We start from the raw sequence: 20,306 nt of genomic DNA on the forward strand, positions 1-20,306 counted from the left end.
AAGAGAACACCCACAGAGTGGGAGAAAATATTTGCCAATTATACATCAGACAAAGGACTGATAACCAGAATATATAGGGAACTTAAAAAACTAAATTCTCCCAAAATGAATGAACCAATAAAGAAACGGGCAAGTGAACTAAACAGAACTTTCTCAAAAGAAGAAATTCAGATGGCCAAAAAACACATGAAAAAATGCTCACCATCTCTAGCAATAAAGGAAATGCAAATTAAAACCACACTAAGATTCCACATCACCCCTGTCAGAATAGCCATCATCAGCAACACCACCAACAACAGGTGTTGGTGAGGATGTGGGGAAAAAGGAACCCTCTTACACTGCTGGTGGGAATGTAGACTAGTACAACCACTCTGGAAAAAAATTTGGAGGCTACTTAAAAAGCTGGACATTGATCTACCATTTGATCCAGCAATACCACTCTTGGGGATATACCCAAAAGACTGTGACACAGGTTACTCCAGAGGAACCTGCACACCCATGTTTATTGCGGCACTATTCACAATAGCCAGGTTATGGAAACAACCAAGATGCTCCACCACTGACGAATGGATCAAGAAAATGTGGTATCTATACACAATGGAATTTTATGCAGCCATGAAGAAGAATGAAATAAATGGATGGAATTGGAGAACATCATTTTGAGTGAGGTTAGCCTGGCTCAAAAGACCAAAAATCGTATGTTGTCCCTCATATGTGGACATTAGATCAAGGGCAAACACAACAATGGGATTGGACTTTGAGCACATGATAAAAGCGAGAGCACACAAGGAAGGGGTGAGGATAGGTAAGACACCTAAAAAACTAGCTAGCACTTGTTGCCCTTAACGCAGAGAAACTAAAGCAGATACCTTAAAGCAACTGAGGCCAATAGGAAAAGGGGACCAGGAACTAGAGAAAAGGTTAGATCAAGAAGAATTAACCTAGAAGGTAACACACACGCACAGGAAATCAATGAGAGTCAATTCCCTGTATAGCTATCCTTATCTCAACCAGCAAAAACCCTGTTCCTTTCTATTATTGCTTATACTCTCTCTACAACAAAATTAGAAATAAGGGCAAAATAGTTTCTGCTGGGCATTGAGGGGGTGGGGGGGAGAGGGAGAGGGGGTGGAGTGGGTGGCAAGGGAGGGGGTGGGGGCAGGGGGGAGAAATGACCCAAGCCTTGTATGCACATATGGATAATAAAACAATAAAAAAAAAGAAAAAAATAATTGGAGGATATCTTCATATGTGCCTGGAATTTCAAATTGGGAATTACTAGGCTGTAGCTGTTCTGTTGATTTCTGTTTGAATAATTTTCATTCCAGTTCACAATTTATCTAAATAAGCATGGTGTGTTCTAAAAACACTAGTTAAGCCTTCCCTTCCCTTCTTAGTGCAGAGTCATAAATGCTTAGAAAGCAGGGCAGTGAGGTGGAGGCAGCACTGTGCAGGTGTCAGCAGCAGGGAACTGGGGTGGGGGCACAGAGGTGGCTGGAGTATTGGGAGCCTCGTTACCTTGTCATCTATGTTAATCGGTCCAATCAAACACATTGAAGATAAAGGGAACCAGGTTTCTCATTGTTAGAGAAGAAGTTTACAAACCTGGGAAGAGATAGGCTAGAAAGAACAGTGCTCCAATGGAGAGCATGGAATGGCTGATTCTATAACCTGGACAGGAAATTTAAATCTTACTAGATATCTTACTAGACTAGAGTATAGCATTGCACCAAGAATTAAGGGAGTGTGTCAAAAGACTCTCATTCTGTAGCCAGCACGAAGGACTCTTGCTGGGCAAATCTAATATAATTTCAGCATCAATAATGAAATTATTGATACAAACTCATGGGGTTAAGACAGCATGTGAGTATGCATATGTATGTCTGTTATACACACTTGGGGAGAATTTGGAAGAGGGTTGGAAGGAATCTGGATGAGATGACAAAGGAGGGTTATAAAATCAGAGTGAAATTAGTATGAAGATAGGGACAAGAAATGCTGGAGCTATGAGAACTGGCTCAGCAAATCTTTGCAGCCTGGTAGTATCTTAAAGTCCATAAAAAGATTTTTTTTAGTTCTTAGCTTATGTTTAAAATAAAACTCTACCATCTCCATCTATCAGACTCTCCATTTCCCTAGGAAAAAAGTACCACTGTACCGTTTTTCCACTCTTAAGGCTCAGATAACCCTTTTCATTGTCAGGAGAGGTGAGGAGACACTTCAATAATAACTTTCTATCTCAGCTCCTCCACAGTTTCACATCAGCAGTTTTTTGGTATTAACACAATTATTTTTGAGGCTGGATGAAAGAAATGTCCAGAAATGTGGTCGTGCTGACTCATCACAGTGGCCTCGGTAATTTTGTCACTTCATCTTGCATAGATGTTCTCAGTGTAGCTGTCTGACAGATATTGGCATTCCAAGGCTCCTGCAGTTCAGAAATGAGATTTGTCTGTTCAGAGATGAAAGATATTATTTGTAGGTGAGACTTTTCCTCCTTCCTTCGTTAGGGAAAAAAATGTCATCTTCAAGTGCATTTACCACGACCAAGGAAGAAATGGATACTCGTATGTTTATTACTTTGTAAAGAATTAAGCATTTTGATTCTTAGTGCTTGGATTGCTTGTATAACATTAAAAACTTGAGTAAAGTTGATTATTACAAAAAATGTACTTCCCAGGTAGATATTTTATGACCTGTCTGTTTTTAAATCAAGAGACCTAAAGGCAGGAAACTTTATGTTGAGTAGCAGAACAACATAAAATGGGTGTTGGAAAGCTTCAAAAGTGATAACTTCTGGTTATCTGGGCTGATGTATGCTCCTCTATTAGCTATCTTACCATGTTTTTTTCCCTTTGAGCATGAATCTCAATAACACACACTAGAAGAGGAATATTTGACAAATGTATAAAAAAAATCCTCCAAGCTTAATTTTAGTTCTGAAGAGTGTTAAAAAGTACCTGAAAAAGTTCATAAGTGAACTTGAGACGTGTCCATGTTTTTTTCTGTTTTAGACACGGAATCGATTTGAAGGAACACGGTCTGAAGTGGAAGAACTTATGAACAAAATCAGGCAGAACCCCAAGGACCATAAGCGAGTCAGTCAGTTTACAGCAGAAGGCTACCTGTATGTGCAGGAGAAAAGTAAGTGACCTCAAAGGCTGGCTGATTGCTAGCTAGAAATCCCAGTTCCAGCCTGCACTCTGCACCTGCAGGCCCTGCTCTGTGCACTCAACTCAGTGCAGCTTCAAAGTATTTGAGAAAAACAAAATCCAAAACTGAACCACTGTGTCTCTATTGGGCGGTTACAGAGTTTTGTCTTGTCACTTTGCTCTAAACGGTCAGATAATGACTGTTTGCATGTATTTACATTGTGTTAGGTACTATAAGTAATATGGATAGTATATGGGACGGTGCATGTAGCATCTATGCAAAAGCCATGCCATTTTATCTAAGAGACTTGAGCATCCCAGCAGTCAGTATTTGAAGTCTGCAACAATTCCCCCCACACACCTGGGCAGGACTCTGTTTAAAACTTTGCTATTGTTGTTGTAATTTCTGTGTCATTTTGGAAAATAATCCCTGCCCCCTACTATCCTGGAAGACATATTTCATATGTTTGGGGGAAACACATTTCTCCTTTGGAGAGGGCACATGACATTAAGAATGGTTGTGAGCACCCTGCTGTCTAGCCACACCATCTCACTGAGCTCCACACTGTGACCCAGGGACTCATTTGAAAGGGAGCCAAGGCTCAGAGTATGATGGACTTATGATGACATTGTCACCTCCTGTCTTTTGTCCTCTGTATATACGGGTGCACACACACACACACACACACACACACACACTTTGCAGATGTCCCTACCTATCTCAGTGTGGAACATGCTTAGCATGTGAGAGGCCCTGGTTCAAAGACAACACACACACACACACACACACACACACTTTCCTCTGCCTTACAGCCCTACCTTCCCTCTTGTCGAAGTGAAGAGAGGTATACTTTTCTTTTTCACATCATTTCTGTCTACACCTGAGATAGTTTATTTTTACTAAAGCTATCAGGAAGACTGCAGATGGCTATAAGAATAATCACCCTTGATATTATTTTACTTATCTCATGGAATTTTTAGAAGACTGGAGTTTGAACTCATGGCTTCATGCTTGCAAAGCAGGTGCTCTGCCGCTTGAGCCACACCTGCAGTCCTCATGGGGGTTTTTTAGTATTGTCACTATTGTAGTCTATTTTGTGTTGCAAAATACCTAGGGCTGGATACGGCATAAAGAGGTTTGAGATGTGGTGTAGAACACTTGCCTAGCATGCACAAGTCCCTGGGTTCACCCCTCAGACTCCCAGCACTGAAACAAAGAAAGAAAAGAAGCTTATTTGGCTCATGATTCTGGTAGGTGGAAGGGCCCCCCCCCCCAATAATGTGACAAAGACGTGGAAAGGCAAGTGGCCGTATGCAGAAGGCACCAAGCATGTGGGGTGGCCTCATTTTATAGTAACCTGCCATGAGAACTACCCTGGTCCTGTGAGAACTAAATTAATCACTCCTGAGGGCGGTTCCCTGTGACGTAATCATCTCTTAGAGAACCCACTCTCATAGTTTGTGGGACCAAGGTTCCAGTGCATGAATCTTTGGGGACAAATAGTTTAAAACTATATCAGTTGTCATCTTAATGAAGACACAGCTCAGAAGGTGTCCTTGTTTATAACATTAGAAAACCCAAAGACTTTGGGGTCATTTTAGTAGCTGAGCTCTTCCTTGACAAACTTAAGTTTCCTCATCAGCAAGAGCAGCTGCTCACCTGGGTGTGTTTAAATCACGCTGGATTTCTAGACTAGATGATTTTTACTGTGCTGTGATTCTGCAGTTCTACCACTGTGAGAAGCAAGAGCCAAAATCATCACATTTATTGAATGAAACTTTTGAAACCCCAGTGAGCTCTTTCTACCTAAAACAAGCAACAAACAGAGCTTAAATGAAGAGATTTCAGGTGTGAGGTAATTGTTGGCTTTTCTACCACAGTGTAAAGTATGCTTTAAATCCCATTTGTGTTGCTGAAAATGTCGTAAAATTCTGTTTCTAAGTATCTCCATGGATCCTCTTACTTTCCCAGTTTTTTCTCTTTTATTGGAACAGCATCGTTGCTGATGGGCCTCACCAAGCTATATTTGTCGATGCTTATTGGGGCTTTCCTCTTCAGTAACGTGCTAGAGCTCTGTATATCTACTAATTTAAGAGTTTTGTGTTTTGTTGAAGGGCCTGCTCCATTTGGTTCCAGCTGGGTCAAACACTACTGCATGTTTCGGAAAGCAGCCCAAAAGTTCAACATGATCCCGTTTGAGCACAGATCTGGGGGGAAACTTGTAAGTATTTGATTTTGTTTTTTCCGTTCTACATAAGAGGTATTCAGTGGAGGTGTCATTTTAATGGTTTATATCCACTAATGATACTTTGTTTCTAGGATTAAAATCTGTTTTGTTTTGTTTGTAAGTAGGCCAGAAAACAGAACAGTTCTTGTGTTTTCTGAATTGCATTTATGGGTCTTTACAGTCAAATTTTAAAATGAGAAAAATAGACTCCTTTTCTGTCACTGCTTTTGGAAGGGGAAGATGACAGTGATAATAAACCTTTGGGACTCTGTGGTCCCCCACATTTACATAGAAGACCTGACCTGCATTACATACTGTGTCCTCATAGCCTGACAACACTGTGAATTAGAGTGATCTGTAGTGAAGTTGACTGTCCTTCAGTTAGACACACAAAGTTTTCATGTAGGTAATTCTCACTGAGCTAACTGCTTCTCCCAAAGAGATATACAGCAAAGCATAACAGTAAAAAGACCTCAGAAGCTGACCCTGTAGCAAAGGTGAGCTTCGTGTGGACTTTAAATAGTCACAGCTCATTACAATAACCCATGGTGTGGGAAATGTTTCCTACATAATTGGCCATACATGTTAGAAGGCAAGTCAAGTCATTGCTTGTTGGGTGGATGGGTATGGCTTTGCTAGGGTGAATACAGACGTAACCCAAGTTCACGTCTATGTACATATATACTTCTGCCTGAAAGTGCTTAAAGAAGGTTGTAATAAAGACAAATTTATGGGATGATGAAATACACATAGAAAAGTAGGGTCACGGAGAAGAGGGAGCAAGGCTGTTGCCTCAAGTCTGAGTTAGCTGTTGGGATGAATTCAAGTTCACAACATTTCTGCTTAACAATATCTTTCTGTTCTAGACTTCAAATGATAAAATAGCCTCAAGTGATAGACTACAGCTGTGATATTTTGAATTTTTATATATTTGAGTGGTTTAAAAATGTTGTTTGGGGATCCCCATATTCTAGAAAATATTTTTTTTTCTTTTATTATTCATATGTGCATACAAGGCTTGGTTCATTTCTCCCCCCTGCCCCCACCTCCTCCCTTATCTAGAAAATATTGAATAGTCTAACAGTATATATACTCAGACTTCTTATCATTGTTCTTCGCTGAGCACCTGTGTTCCTGAATTGCTTTTGACTCTTCTCTCTCTGTTTCCTGGCATGAGGATGGAACCCAGGGTCTTGTGCATGCTAGGCATGAGTTCTATCACTGAGCTGCATTCCTAGCCAACCACCACCCCCCCGCCCCCGCCGCTTTTATTTTTATTTTTAGACATGTTTTGCTAGTCTCAAACTTTCACCTTCTGAGTGTTGGCATTACAGGTGTGCACCACGCTGTCTGGCTGCTTTCTTTTTAATGCTCGTTAGAGAGGGTGCTGTAGTGAGATAGAGTAATATAGTAAAAGAGATAAAAAGTAAAGACTAATCCAGGGTGATTCACTTTGGAAACAGATTGAGTGCTTTGAGCTCTCGATGATCACCATATCTGATTAGGGTCCTTAGCACACTGTGGGGTGATCCATGTGGAACTGTAATTCTTGTAGGTCAAAACTGGTCACTTACTATGACATATGGTACAGCATACTGTGACCTTAAAATGAATTTTCACTCCTTAAAAAGTACATTAATTGAATAACTGATGTTAGTGTATCTGGACACTGCTGTTAATTTGCCTTCTAAACTTGCCCTTGGTGAGATCTGGCTTAATGGTACTACAATCAGAGCAAGAACAGGAGGTATGGTGAATTTTTCCAATTTTAGATTCTAAGTATGTTTAAACAAACTGGTTTGAAAGAGAATGGAGAAAAGGGACTCGGGGTGTTGACTCTTGGCTCCCCCAAGACAGGTGGCTCAGGGTATAATGCAGTTTTGAGAATGTTGTGCTTGTTTGCAGGGGGATGGAGAGGTGTTCTTTCTGAAAGAATGCACCAAAAGGCACACTGACTCCATTGACAGAAGGTTTTGTTTCGACATTGAAGCTGCTGACCGGTAAGTTGCTGGAATTATTGAATGTGATAAAAGAATCATTTAAAGATATGGTTTAAAAAATAGAGGTTAGGTTCCACTGTGATTTCCATTGCTTGGGAGAATGTTATCCTGTTATATTTCCAGGCTGTGCATGCAGTGTAAGCTGTTTAATCTTGGTCACTGTGTATCTGTGGAGTGACATTTTGGTTGAATTCTGGAGTCATGCTAACCTGTGTTGTTACTTAAAAGAGCATTTCATTGTTGACCCTAGTGTAATTTGTGTCAGGAAGAGAATAATGAGTGAGGGTGAGGGGGTGCAGGGGAGAGCTAGAAAAAGGGTGGTGGTAGTGACTAACAGAACCACACTCTTTTTGGGGGATATGAATTTGCAGGGCAGATTCCTTGTGTGTGATGGAGACTCTCAGGCAAACCCTTTCTGTTCATTCAGAGGTTTTTTCTTATTGTCTGACTCTGTTATTCAGTTATGAAAGAGTCTTTATCCAAGAGGAGGAAGTAAAGGAAATTCACCCACCAGTATGAGTGCTGCCTGGCACTAACTTGTCCTCCCATAGCACTTAGGGGAACCATGGTGATCTTAGAGCACTTGGTTTTTGGTCACTGACTGCACAGTCATTCCTTCCTGCCCTGGCTTTGGCAGCAGTGGGTTTCAGATAAGGCTGTTTCATATTTATGTAATAAAATCTTATAAAAGAAGATTTAAAAAGAAGTAAAACTTCAGGTCAAAAATAGGCAATGCTGATGCTTCTTGTAAATGATCTAGCAGAATCCACAGAGTTGGTACAGAGAGAGGAAGGCTGTGACTCACTTTCCAGTACAGGAGTGACAGACTGGGTCTATTTTCAGCACCAAAAAACCTATTGGCACTACTGTGAAGAGGACAAGTGGGTAGATAAGCATTTTGCCAAGATTGTGAAAGAGAGAGTATCAGTATGAAAGAGGTTAATGTCTAAGCCAATAAGAGCTTGTCAAAACTTAAAGAGGAGAGGCAAATGGGTTTCATCCAGTTTGAGCACATTCTTACAGCTCTCTTTCACTGAGCCTTTCTAAGTGCAGGGTTCTGAATTCTTGTATGTTTATCTCATTTAATCCTTACCGTGCCTCAGGTAGACATTGTTGTTTCAATTTTATGGGGAGAAACTGAGGCAGAGTGGATCTCCAGGTTGTGTGAGAAAGCTGAGATTTGAGCCCGTGGAGGCTGAGCTCTGAAGCACTGAGCTCTAGCACTGAGCAGCACCAAATGGTTAGGGTACTCCCCAGATAGTCCTCAGAGGTGAAATGGCAGTGGTGTTCGCTCAGAAATGCATTGAATGAAGTTAATCTGATTCACCTTGAAAGCAGGGCACTCACAAGTACTTTCTTATATTGTTGTAATGTGATTCACATTTTTGTCAGACTCTACGTTATCTGAGAGCTTGATTATATTTCTGTCAATCAGGATCTGGTGATTGTAACCACTTTCTACTTTTTACAAAGACTGACAAGGAATTACCATGAAGTTATTTTTATGTATAAAGGATAATTACTCTTGCCCCATGTTTTTTGAGACAGGTCTCATTGTAGGCTAGCCTTCTCAGTACCAGGATTACAGGCACGTATCACCTTGGTCAGCTAGGATAATAACTTTAAAAAAAAAGTTTTCTTTCTTAATTAGTGTATATTAATTGCACAAAGGAGTTTCATTGTGAGATTTCCATACATTATGTAATATGCCTTGATCAAATTCACCCCTCTTATTACTCTTTCTTATGAGGCTGGTAACATCTTCCTGGGGTTTGAACTCAGGACTTCACCCTTGCTGGGCAGATGCTCTACCGCTTGAGCCACTCTGCCAGCCCTTTTTTTGCATTGGTGTATTTTTAAGATAGAGTCTCTCGAACTATTTGCCTGGGCTGGCTTCAAACTGTGATCCTCTAGATCTCTGCCTCCTGAGTAGCTAAGATTGCAGCTGTGAGCCTCCAGTGCCTGACTGAGGTTAATAACTTTTAAAGAGACTGAGAACTGGGGAGGAACTGGTTTTGAAACTGCTTTATAGGGAGACTCACTTTTGAAATAAAAATTTACATTTATGTGTATATAAATCAGCAAAAAAATAGAGTTCCCTTATTAAGAGTTGGGGAGAGCCTGGGTCCCTACTCTTTCAGCTCCCTCTTCCAGGGAATCTCTTGAGACCCAGAGTTCCTTTCTGGGAACTATGGTGGGGGACCTAAGCCTTTAGTGGGCAGGAGCCACCCCCTTGCTGTCACTCTGTTGGGAGTGAATGCACTTTAATTCCTTTGTGGCCGTTCTGGAGCATTGAAGGTGTTAGTTACAAATTTGAATGAGGTCGACTTTTCTCTTTTCTCTTCCCCTGATTCCTGGACAAGGAGACTAGGAATTGTGAGTAATTTGTTCTTCGTCTATTTGATTAAGAATTCCATGGGAGTTGGAACCCTGTCTCACTTAGCATTACTTGGTCCTTCAATACCAACTGTAAGACTTTAGCTATGGTGGTTGATCACCAAATTTGTGCTGGATTAAGTGAAATTGAATTGTTGCTCAGAAGAGACAGAACTGGATTAGATTCAGTCAAGCAACTGTCAGTCAACTGTCCTTCCATCTCTACCATGCTGCCACAGCACGAACTCTGGTGTTTTCATTCTGCTAGAGAAAATAAATTTAACCTGGTTTGTGGCATGTGGGGATTGGGGATGGTTTCCAGTGGAGTTCCCAACAGAATTCCTGTTGGGAACTTTTATATTGTAGTTTTGCAGTTGATCACAAGGTTTAATACAAGTAAAAATTTCCTTCTTTCTAGTTCCTGTTTTTGCTAGTTTGTATTTCTTTTTCTTTTCAGCTGTACTGGGGTTTGAACTTAGGGCTTCATGTATGCTAGGTGGGTTCTCTGCTGCTTGAGCCAAACCTTCAGCCCTTTTTGCTTTGGTTATTTTGGAGATAGGGTCTCACTTTTTGTCCAGGCCAGCCTGATCCCCATTCCTTCCATTTATGCTTCCCACCACTCGCTGGGATGACAAGCATGTACTACAGTGCTCAGCTTTTTTCTGTTGAGATGGATTCTTGCAAACTTTTTTGCCCCAGCTGTCCTAGAACTGCTATGCTCCCGATCTCAGCCTCTAGAGTAGCTAGGATTGCAGACATGAACCACCAGCACCTAGGTTACTTTGTATTTCTTATGTCAGAAGAACAGTCAGGTGGCATTGTGACAGTAGGTGGTACTTAATCAGTGTGCATTTAATCAGGCTTGCATTTGGTCTGTGTAGATATAAATCCAGAGTTTTATACCACTTAATTGTGGTATTTAGTTCAGATCAGTTTTGGTTGCGGGTAACAGAAAAAGTCATCATGGCTTACCCAGGGTGAAGTTTATGTTTTCATTTGGGAAGCTAGAGGCAGCCAGATCAGGGCTGATGTAAACTTTTTGGGGTCAATCTTGCTTCCTCCTGGGCTTGGTTCTCCTTCCCAGCGACCTCAGGCTCCAGATGGCTGTCCCCAGTCAGCACACAGCAATGTCTTGTACAGTAGGGATGCTTTCCACAAGTTGCACACGGCACTTCTGCTCACATACCACTGGCCCGAATGTAGCTATTTCGTTACAGCTTGTTGCACGGGAGGCTTTTCAATCCTTGCTTAGAAAATTGCTGCCTTGTTTCAGCATCCAGGTGCTGCTCTAATCCTTAGGGAATCTATTGCTGAGCACAAAGGGGAGAGTGACTCAGGGGGTGGGGACCAGCTAGCCAGTACTGCTAGTGGGTAGGTGGATATGACTTTGTCTTTTTCTCTCTCAATTCACTCAAAGGTTACTTCGAATCTTTTCTCGGCTAAGGGGCAGCACTTAAGAACATGCACTAAGAGCACCATAGGAAAGCAAGAAGGTGTCTGAAAATCATATGTCTGATAAGGGATTCATTCCAGAACATAAAAGAATTCTTATTACTCAGTAATGAAGAGACACATGAAGTTCTGAAATGGACAAAAGATGTGAGTTAGACATTTCTCCAAAGAAAATAAGCAGATGAGAAGATGTTGGCACCATTAGTTCCTAGGGAAATGCAAACCAAAACCTCAGTGGGTATCACTGTATACCCACCAGGATGGCTATAAGTAAAAAGACAGATGATAACAAAAAAGTAAGGCTCTTAAGTGACTGTGAGTACCTACTGCTTCCTACCGGTCACACTTCAAATGCCATGGCGTGAGCTGATCCTGCTGGTCATCTCAGGTAGGGGAGATAATATTTTGTGTAGTTATTTTGTCCATGGCAAGCTAGTCTGTCAAGAGATGCAACTTTCTTCCCAGGAGGGCGACATCTCCCCCCAGCCGGCAGTTCCATTATGTAAGTTGCTCTCTCATTCACTGGTGAGCTTGCTGTACGCCACATTGTGTTGTGACCATGACACCTTGGCTAGATAAATCATTACCGTTGAGTGACATTCTGCCATACATCGCATTCAGGCTCCGTTTAAAGAAAATGTTTCTAGGTTTACTCTCATTAATCTGACATTTCAAATACTGTTTGGTGTGATTTTGCCTGGCTCTAGCATTTCACTCATGAAAGGATGGCAGGCTGCTTCTTCCTCTTATATTCTGCCCACTTAGGTTTTCATGACGACGATGAGAAGGGCTCCACCATGTAGCTGAAGTATTGGGTGTGGTAGAATGTGTTTTCACCTATGACTTCATGTGACATCTGTGCGGCCCTGCACTGTTCCTCAGTAAAAGGAGTGAGTTAGGAAGGCGTTGCCTCTAGAAGCCCTTGCAGTTGGACTGATTAAGAACACGTTAATTAGGATAATAGTTGTTAGTATTTTGGAGTGCATCTCATCTTTAGCTAAACACTTGTTGACTGTTTGATTCTGAGGATAACACTGAGGCAAGAATAATCCAGCAAGGCAATTTTAGGCCTGATCCTGAGGGAACTCACAGACAGGGAGGGGCTGACCAACCCCCTATGAGCATCAGTGAGTGGGGCTGGCTGGCCAGCCTTCCTTCCTAGGGAAAGTGGTTTTTAGATGGACCTTTTCCATCTTTTTTTTTTTTTTTTTTTTTTTTATGATGTATGGATTCCGGGGACAAGCTAATCCTGGGCTTAGCTACCTCCCTGGTCCCTAAATTGAAGATTAGTTAACAGTTTAGAAACTGTTTGCCCAAGGCAAAAGGAGTCAGTCCTGGGGAGTCTTGAGGCAATCCTTTGAATCAGAAGCTCTCAACTGTGGGTGATTTTGTGCCAGGAGGCCTTAGGCAGTGTCTGGAGACATTTGTAACCCTCATAATTGTGTGGTGGTGGTGTCTGCTACTGACATCTAGTGGACAGAGGCCTGTAGGCACAGGCCAGCCCTCTGGTGTAGTCATCTAGGGTCCAACATTCAGCAGTGCCACTGCTGAGAGGACTGACTGCATCAGATAAGATGGACTCCAACAAATGTTTGTGGAGTGGGATGGAATTGTAATGTTTTATGTTATGTAAAAAATGTACAAGGTAAATATTTCAATAAAAAGTAGAACAGCAGCTTTATTTGGCTCCAGCCTAGGCTAACGGGAGAGACTCTATGTAGCTTTAGCCTTTCAGGAATGGTGAGTCATTCAAAAAATCAGATGTCAGTGTAGTGAGAATGGGAAGGGAGTTAGTTACTTTTAAAGAATTTGCGTGGAGTTGGTGAAACATGGAGCAGGTGCTGGAAACATTTTCCGTATCAAGGCTTGTGCATTTTTTAGATAGAAGATTTTGTCCTAAAGGTGGTATTGGTGATGGTGAATTATCAAAAGCCACATTTTATATTGGTTCTGATATTTAAATGGAAACCTAAATTGACATTAATAAGGTCATATTTTTGAAACGTGCTGAAGGACATTGTGGATTGGGGTGCAGGCATTTTTAGCTTTTGAGAGTAAAGCTGCATGAACTGTTCAGTGCGGGTGTTCTTGTGGACATGTTTTCATTTGTCTTGGGTAAGTACTTCCAGAGGGATTTCTGGGTTTAAATATTGTGGGTACAAATCTTTCATCAGAAACATTAATTGTGACTACTTTCTCTCACTTGCAACTTGCCTATTAATGTCTTTTAATGAGAAAATTTTAATTGTGAGAAGTTGAAATTACCAACCAAAAAATTATATTGGAGCTGGGTGTGGCGATTCATACCCCTGATCTCAGCTATGCAGGAGGTAGAAATGGGAGGACCGTGGTTCAAGGCCAGCTTGGGAAAAATGTTAGCTGATCTGTCTGAAAAAACAAGCTGGGCAATGGTGGTGCAGGTTATCATCCCAGCCACCTGTGAGGCAGAGGTAGGAGGAGCTTGGTCTGAGCCTGGCCTGGGGCAACAGAGAGACCCTACGTTAAAACATAAACCAAAGCACAAAGGGTGAGGGAGTGGCTTAAGCGATAGAGCACTGTCCTAGAAAAGTACAGGCCCTGAGTTCCAATGCCAGTACTTCCTCCTAAAAAAAAATCTGTCATAATACTTACTTTCTCATAACTTACGTAAGAACCTTGGAATAGTTACCACTGTATGTCCTCTGTGCCCTTGCTATTATAGGTTTTAATTCTGCATGCATGATGCATGAACTATTAACACATGAATGGTATGCAGTATGAGGTAACTCGCTGTTCCTACTTGACGAAACTAAAAAAGCAAGGCGTTTAAATAAGTTTAACATTGGTTTATATGTGTATCTACATATGTGGTGTGATTTTTGTTTTTGTTTCATTTTTGGTGACACTGGGGTTTGAATTCAGGGCTTTGCTCTTGTGAGGCAAGCACCCTTTGTGTGATTTTTTTTAAAAGTAATTTTCATATTTAGTTTTACTCTGTTTCCTCTATTTTTGTCTGTCTAGTATTGTTTCTTTTAAATTCCTCGAGCTCAGTTAACTTGAGCATTTCTTAAAATGCAGGACTGCTGGAGTATTCTTTCATTTTTTTTTCTATCCAAAATGTCTTTATTTTGCTTTTATTTTGATGGACACAGGATTCTAGACTGATAGGAACCCCAGTATGACCAGGAAATTAGTACTTTGTCTTCTGAGGACAACTGGCCTACCATGTTGCCTTATCATTGCTCTCAATGTTGTCTTTTTCTGCCACCCAGATTTCCTTTCCTTGGTTTTTATGGTTTTCTTTGGCTTGTTCAGAGTTCTCTAAGGTTCTCAGATACGTGGGTTGGTATTTCCTGTCATCTCTAGAAAATATTATTTTTTAAAATATGTGTTCTCCATTGTCTCTCACTTAATTTTGGATTTCCATTTACCCATGTGCTACCACCCTGGAGATTTGACTCTTCCACTTTTTTGTCATCTGATTTTCATTTGTGTTTCAGTTTGGACAATTTCTATTGATCCATCTTCAGATTCACTGATTCTTTCCTTCACTGTGTTAAACCATTTAAAAAAATTATTTGCTACTGTTATTGTCCCTTTGCATTTTTAATAATTTCTATCTCTGTGCTGAAAATCCCCATCTGTTTATGCCTGTGACCACCTTTCACACTAACTCCTTTAACATGCACATAGTTGTTTTTAGTTTTTTTTTCTGACTTTTTTCCCCACTACGGTCTTGGCTATTTCTTTGCCTAATTTTCTTTCTTTTTTGTTTTTTTTCATTTTTCTTTTATTATTCATATGTGCATACAAGGCTTGGTTCATTTCTCCCCCCTGCCCCCACCCCCTCCCTTACCACCTACTCCGCCGCCTCCCTCTCCCCCTCACTCAATACCCAGCAGAAACTATTTTGCCCTTATTTCTAATTTTGTTGTAGAGAGAGTATAAGCAATAATAGGAAGGAACAAGGGTTTTTGCTGGTTGAGATAAGGATAGCTATACAGGGCATTGACTCACATTGATTTCCTGTGCGTGGGTGTTACCTTCTAGGTTAATTCTTTTTGATCTAACCTTTTCTCTAGTACCTGTTCCCCTTTTCCTATTGGCCTCAGTTGCTTTAAGGTATCTGCTTTAGTTTCTCTGCGTTGAGGGCAACAAATGCTAGCTAGTTTTTTAGGTGTCTTACCTATCCTCACCCCTCCCTGTGTGCTCTCGCTTTTATCATGTGCTCATAGTCCAATCCCCTTGTTGTGTTTGCCCTTGATCTAATGTCCACATATGAGGGAGAACATATGATTTTTGGTCTTTTGAGCCAGGCTAACCTCACTCAGAATGATGTTCTCCAATTCCATCCATTTACCAGCGAATGATAACATTTCGTTCTTCTTCATGGCTGCATAAAATTCCATTGTGTATAGATACCACATTTTCTTAATCCATTCGTCAGTGCTGGGGCATCTTGGCTGTTTCCATAACTTGGCTATTGTGAATAGTGCTGCAATAAACATGGGTGTGCAGGTGCCTCTGGAGTAACCTGTGTCACAGTCTTTTGGGTATATCCCCAAGAGTGGTATTGCTGGATCAAATGGTAGATCGATGTCCAGCTTTTTAAGTTGCCTCCAAATTTTTTTCCAGAGTGGTTGTACTAGTCTACATTCCCAGCAACAGTGTAAGAGGGTTCCTTTTTCCCCAAATCCTCACCAACACCTGTTGTTAGTGGTGTTGCTAATGATGGCTATTCTAACAGGTGTGAGGTGGAATCTTAGTGTGGTTTAGTTTGCATTTCCTTTATGGCTAGAGATGGTGAGCATTTTTTCATGTGTTTTCTGGCCATTTGAATTTCTTCTTTTGAGAAAGTTCTGTTTAGTTCACATGCCCATTTCTTTATTGGTTCATTAGTTTTGGGAGAATTTAGTTTGTTAAGTTCCCTGTATATTCTGGTTATCAGTCCTTTGTCTGATGTATAGTTGGCAAATATTTTCTCCCACTCTGTGGGTGTTCTCTTCAGTTTAGAGACCATTTCTTTTGATGAACAGAAGATTTTTAGCTTTATGAGGTCCCATTTATCTATGTTATCTCTTAGTTGCTGTGCTGCTGGGGTTTCATTGAGAAAGTTCTTACCTATACCTACTAACTCCAGAGTATTTCCTACTCTTTCTTGTATCAACTTAAGAGTTTGGGGTCTGATATTAAGATCCTTGATCCATTTTGAGTTAATCTTGGTATAGGGTGATATACATGGATCTAGTTTCAGTTTTTTGCAGACTGCTAACCAGTTTTCCCAGCAGTTTTTGTTGAAGAGGCTGCTATTTCTCCATCGTATGTTTTTAGCTCCTTTGTCAAAGATAAGTTGCTTATAGTTGTGTGGCTTCATATCTGGGTCCTCTATTCTGTTCCACTGGTCTTCATGTCTGTTTTTGTGCCAGTACCATGCTGTTTTTATTGTTATTGCTTTGTAATATAGTTTGAAGTCAGGTATTGTGATACCTCCTGCATTGTTCTTTTGACTGAGTATTGCCTTGGCTATTCGTGGCCTCTTGTGTTTCCATATAAATTTCACAGTAGATTTTTCAATCTCTTTAATGAATGTCATTGGAATTTTGATGGGAATTGCAGTAAACATGTAGATTACTTTTGGGAGTATCAACATTTTTACTATGTTGATTCTACCAATCCATGAGCATGGGAGGTCTCTCCACTTTCTATAGTCTTCCTTAATCTCTTTCTTCAGAAGTGTATAGTTTTCCTTGTAGAGGTCTTTCACATCTTTTGTTAGGTTTACACCTAGGTATTTGATTTTGTTTGAGGCTATTGTAAATGGAATTGTGTTCATACATTCTTTTTCAGTTGCTCATTGTTAGTGTATAGAAATGCTAATGATTTTTCTATGTTGATTTTATATCCTGCTACCTTGCTGTAGCTATTGATGATGTCTAGAAGCTTCTGAGTAGAGTTTTTTGGGTCTTTAAGGTATAGGATCATGTCATCTGCAAATAGGGACATTTTGACAGTTTCTTTACCTATTTGTATTCCTTTTATTCCTTCTTCTTGCCTAATTGCTCTGGCTAGGAATTCCAGTACTCTGTTGAATAGGAGTGGAGATAGTGGGCATCCTTGTCTGGTTCCTGATTTTAGAGGGAATGGTTTTAATTTTTCTCCGTTAAGTATAATGCTGGCTGTAGGTTTGTCATAAATAGCTTTTATAATGTTGAGGAACTTTCCTTCTATTCCTAGTTTTCTTAGAGCTTTTATCATGAAATGATGTTGGATCTTATCAAAGGCTTTTTCTGCATCTATTGAGATGATCAAGTGGTTTTTGTCTTTGCTTCTGTTAATGTGGTTTATTACGTTTATTGATTTTTGTATGTTGAACCACCCCTGCATCCCTGGGATGAAGCCTACTTGGTCGTGGTGAATAATCTTTTTGATGTGTTGCTGAATTCGGTTTGCCATTATTTTGTTGAGGATTTTTGATCAATGTTTATTAAGGAGATTGGCCTATAGTTCTCCTTTTTGGAGGTGTCTTTGCCTGGTTTTGGGATAAGTGTAATACTGGCTTCATAAAATGTGTTTGGCAGTTTTCCTTCCCTTTCTATTTCGTGGAACAGTTTAAGGAGGGTTGGTATCAGTTCTTTAAAGGTCTGATAGAATTCAGCAGAGAATCCATCAGGTCCTGGACTTTTCTTTTTGGGGAGACTCTTGATTGCTGCTTCAATTTCATTTTGTGTTATAGGTCTATTCAGGTGATTAATTTCCTCTTGGTTCAGTTTTGGATGATCATATATATCTAGAAATCTGTCCATTTCTTTAAGATTTTCAAATTTATTTGAATATAGGTTCTCAAAGTAGTCTCTGATGATTTCCTGGACTTCCATGGTGTTTGTTGTTATCTCCCCTTTTGCATTCCTAATTCTACTAATTTGGGTTTTTTCTCTCCTCATTTTAGTCAGGTTTGCCAGGGGTCTATCGATCTTGTTTATTTTTTCAAAGAACGAACTTTTTGTTTCATTAATTCTTTGTATGGTTTTTTTGGTTTCTATTTCGTTGATTTCAGCTCTTATTTTTATTATTTCTCTCCTTCTATTTGTTTTGGGATTTGCTTGTTCTTGTTTTTCTAGGAGTTTGAGATGTATCATTAGGTCATTGATTTGGGATCTTTCAATCTTTTTAATATATGCACTCATGGCTATAAACTTTCCTCTCAAGACTGCCTTAGCTGTGTCCAATAGGTTCCGGTAGGTTGTGTTTTCATTTTCATTGACTTCCAGGAACTTTTTAAGTTCCTCTTTTATTGCATCGATGATCCACTCTTCATTAAGTAATGAGTTATTTAGTTTCCAGCTGTTTGCATGTTTTTTGTCTTTACTTTTGTTGTTGAGTTCTACTTTTACTGCATTGTGGTCAGATAGTATGCATGGTATTATTTCTATTTTCTTATATTTGCTGAGGCTTGCTTTGTGCCCTAGGATATGATCTATTTTGGAGAAGGTTCCATGGACTGCTGAGAAGAATGTATATTATGTAGAGGTTGGATGAAATGTTCTGTAGACATCTACTAGGTCCACTTGATCTATTGCATATTTTAGATCTTGGATTTCTTTATTGAGTTTTTGTTTGGATGACCTATCTATTGATGATAATGGAGTGTTAAAGTCTCCCACAACCACTGTGTTGGCGTTTATATATGCTTTTAGGTCTTTCAGGGTATGTTTGATGAAATTGGGTGCGTTGACATTGGGTGCGTACAGATTGATGATTATTATTTCCTTTTGGTCTATTTCCCCTTTTATTAGTATGGAATGTCCTTCTTTATCTCGTTTGATCAATGTAGGTTTGAAGTCTACTTTGTCAGAGATAAGTATTGCTACTCCTGCTTGTTTTTGGGGGCCATTGGCTTGGTAAATCTTCTTCCAGCCTTTCATCCTAAGCATATGCTTATTTCTGTCGGTGAGATGTCTCCTGTAAGCAACAAATTGTTGGATCTTCTTTTTTAATCCATTTTGTCAAATGGTGTCTTTTGATGGGTGAATTAAGTCCATTAACATTAAGCGTTAGTACTGATAGGTATGTGGTGATTCCTGCCATTTAGTTGTCTTAGTTGTTTGAAGGTTTGATTGTGTGTACCTAACTTGAGGTTACTCTCTACTGTCTTGCTTTTTCTTATCCTGTGGTTTGGTGCTGCCTGCCTTTTCATGGTTAAGTTGGGTGTCACTTTCTGTGTGCAGGATCCCTTGCAGAATCTTTTGTAATGGTGGCTTTGTTGTCACATATTGTTTTAGTTTCTGCTTATCATGGAAGACTTTTATTGCTCCATCTATTTTGAATGATAGCTTTGCTGGGTAGAGTATCCTGGGGTTGAAGTTATTTTCATTCAGTTCCCGGAAGATCTCACCCCACGCTCTTCTTGCTTTTAATGTTTCTGTTGAGAAGTCTGCTGTGATTTTGATGGGTTTACCTTTGTATGTTACTTGTTTTTTCTCTCTTGCAGCCTTCAATGTTCTTTCCTTAGTTTCTGAACTTGTTTTAATGATGATATGTCGTGGAGTAGTTCTATTTTGATCTGGTCTGTTTGGTGTCCTGGAGGCTTCTTGCATTTGTATGGGAATATCTTTCTCTAGATTTGGGAAATTGTCCATTATTATTTTGTTGAATATATTACGCATTCCCTTCGCTTGCACCTCTTCTCCTTCTTCGATGCCCATGATTCTCAAGTTTGGTCTTTTGATGGAGTCAGTGAGTTCTTGCATTTTCTTTTCACAGGTCTTGAGTTGTTTAATTAATAGTTCTTCGGTTTTTCCTTTAATTACCATTTCATCTTCAAGTTCTGAGATTCTGTCTTCTGTTTGTTCTATTCTGCTGGATTGGCCTTCCGTTTTGTTTTGCAGTTCTGTTTCATTTTTTTTTCTGAGGTTTTCCATATCCTGGCAGTTTTCTTCTTTATTGTTGTCTATTTTTGTCCTGAGTTCATTTATCCATTTATTCATTGTGTTCTCTCTTTCACTTTGGTGTTTATACAGTGCTTCTATGGTTTCCTTTATTTCTTCTTTTGCTTTTTCAAATTCTCTATTTTTATTGTCTTGGAATTTCTTGAGTGTCTCCTGTACATTTTGGTTGTCCCT

The 20,306-nt window shown here is 40.0% G+C and overlaps 1 protein-coding gene across 12 annotated transcripts in view; it reads left to right on the forward strand.

Moving 5' to 3' along the window:
- Window positions 1–20,306, forward strand: part of Arhgap10 (Rho GTPase activating protein 10) — a 285,111-nt gene that overhangs the window by 118,906 nt on the left and 145,899 nt on the right. For all 12 annotated transcript variants that reach the window (XR_012435595.1, XR_012435593.1, XR_012435594.1 and 9 more), the window contains 3 exons: window positions 3,015–3,144; window positions 5,268–5,374; window positions 7,286–7,380. Coding sequence is in view for 9 of the 12 variants with exons in the window: in XM_074041257.1 (XP_073897358.1) it covers window positions 3,015–3,144; window positions 5,268–5,374; window positions 7,286–7,380 (332 nt within the window). In the remaining 3 variants the exon portion in view is untranslated. The remainder of the gene's footprint in view (window positions 1–3,014; window positions 3,145–5,267; window positions 5,375–7,285; window positions 7,381–20,306) is intronic.

Source organism: Castor canadensis, chromosome 9 (genome assembly GCF_047511655.1).
Source record: "Castor canadensis chromosome 9, mCasCan1.hap1v2, whole genome shotgun sequence".
NCBI classification, from domain to species: Eukaryota; Metazoa; Chordata; class Mammalia; order Rodentia; family Castoridae; genus Castor; species Castor canadensis.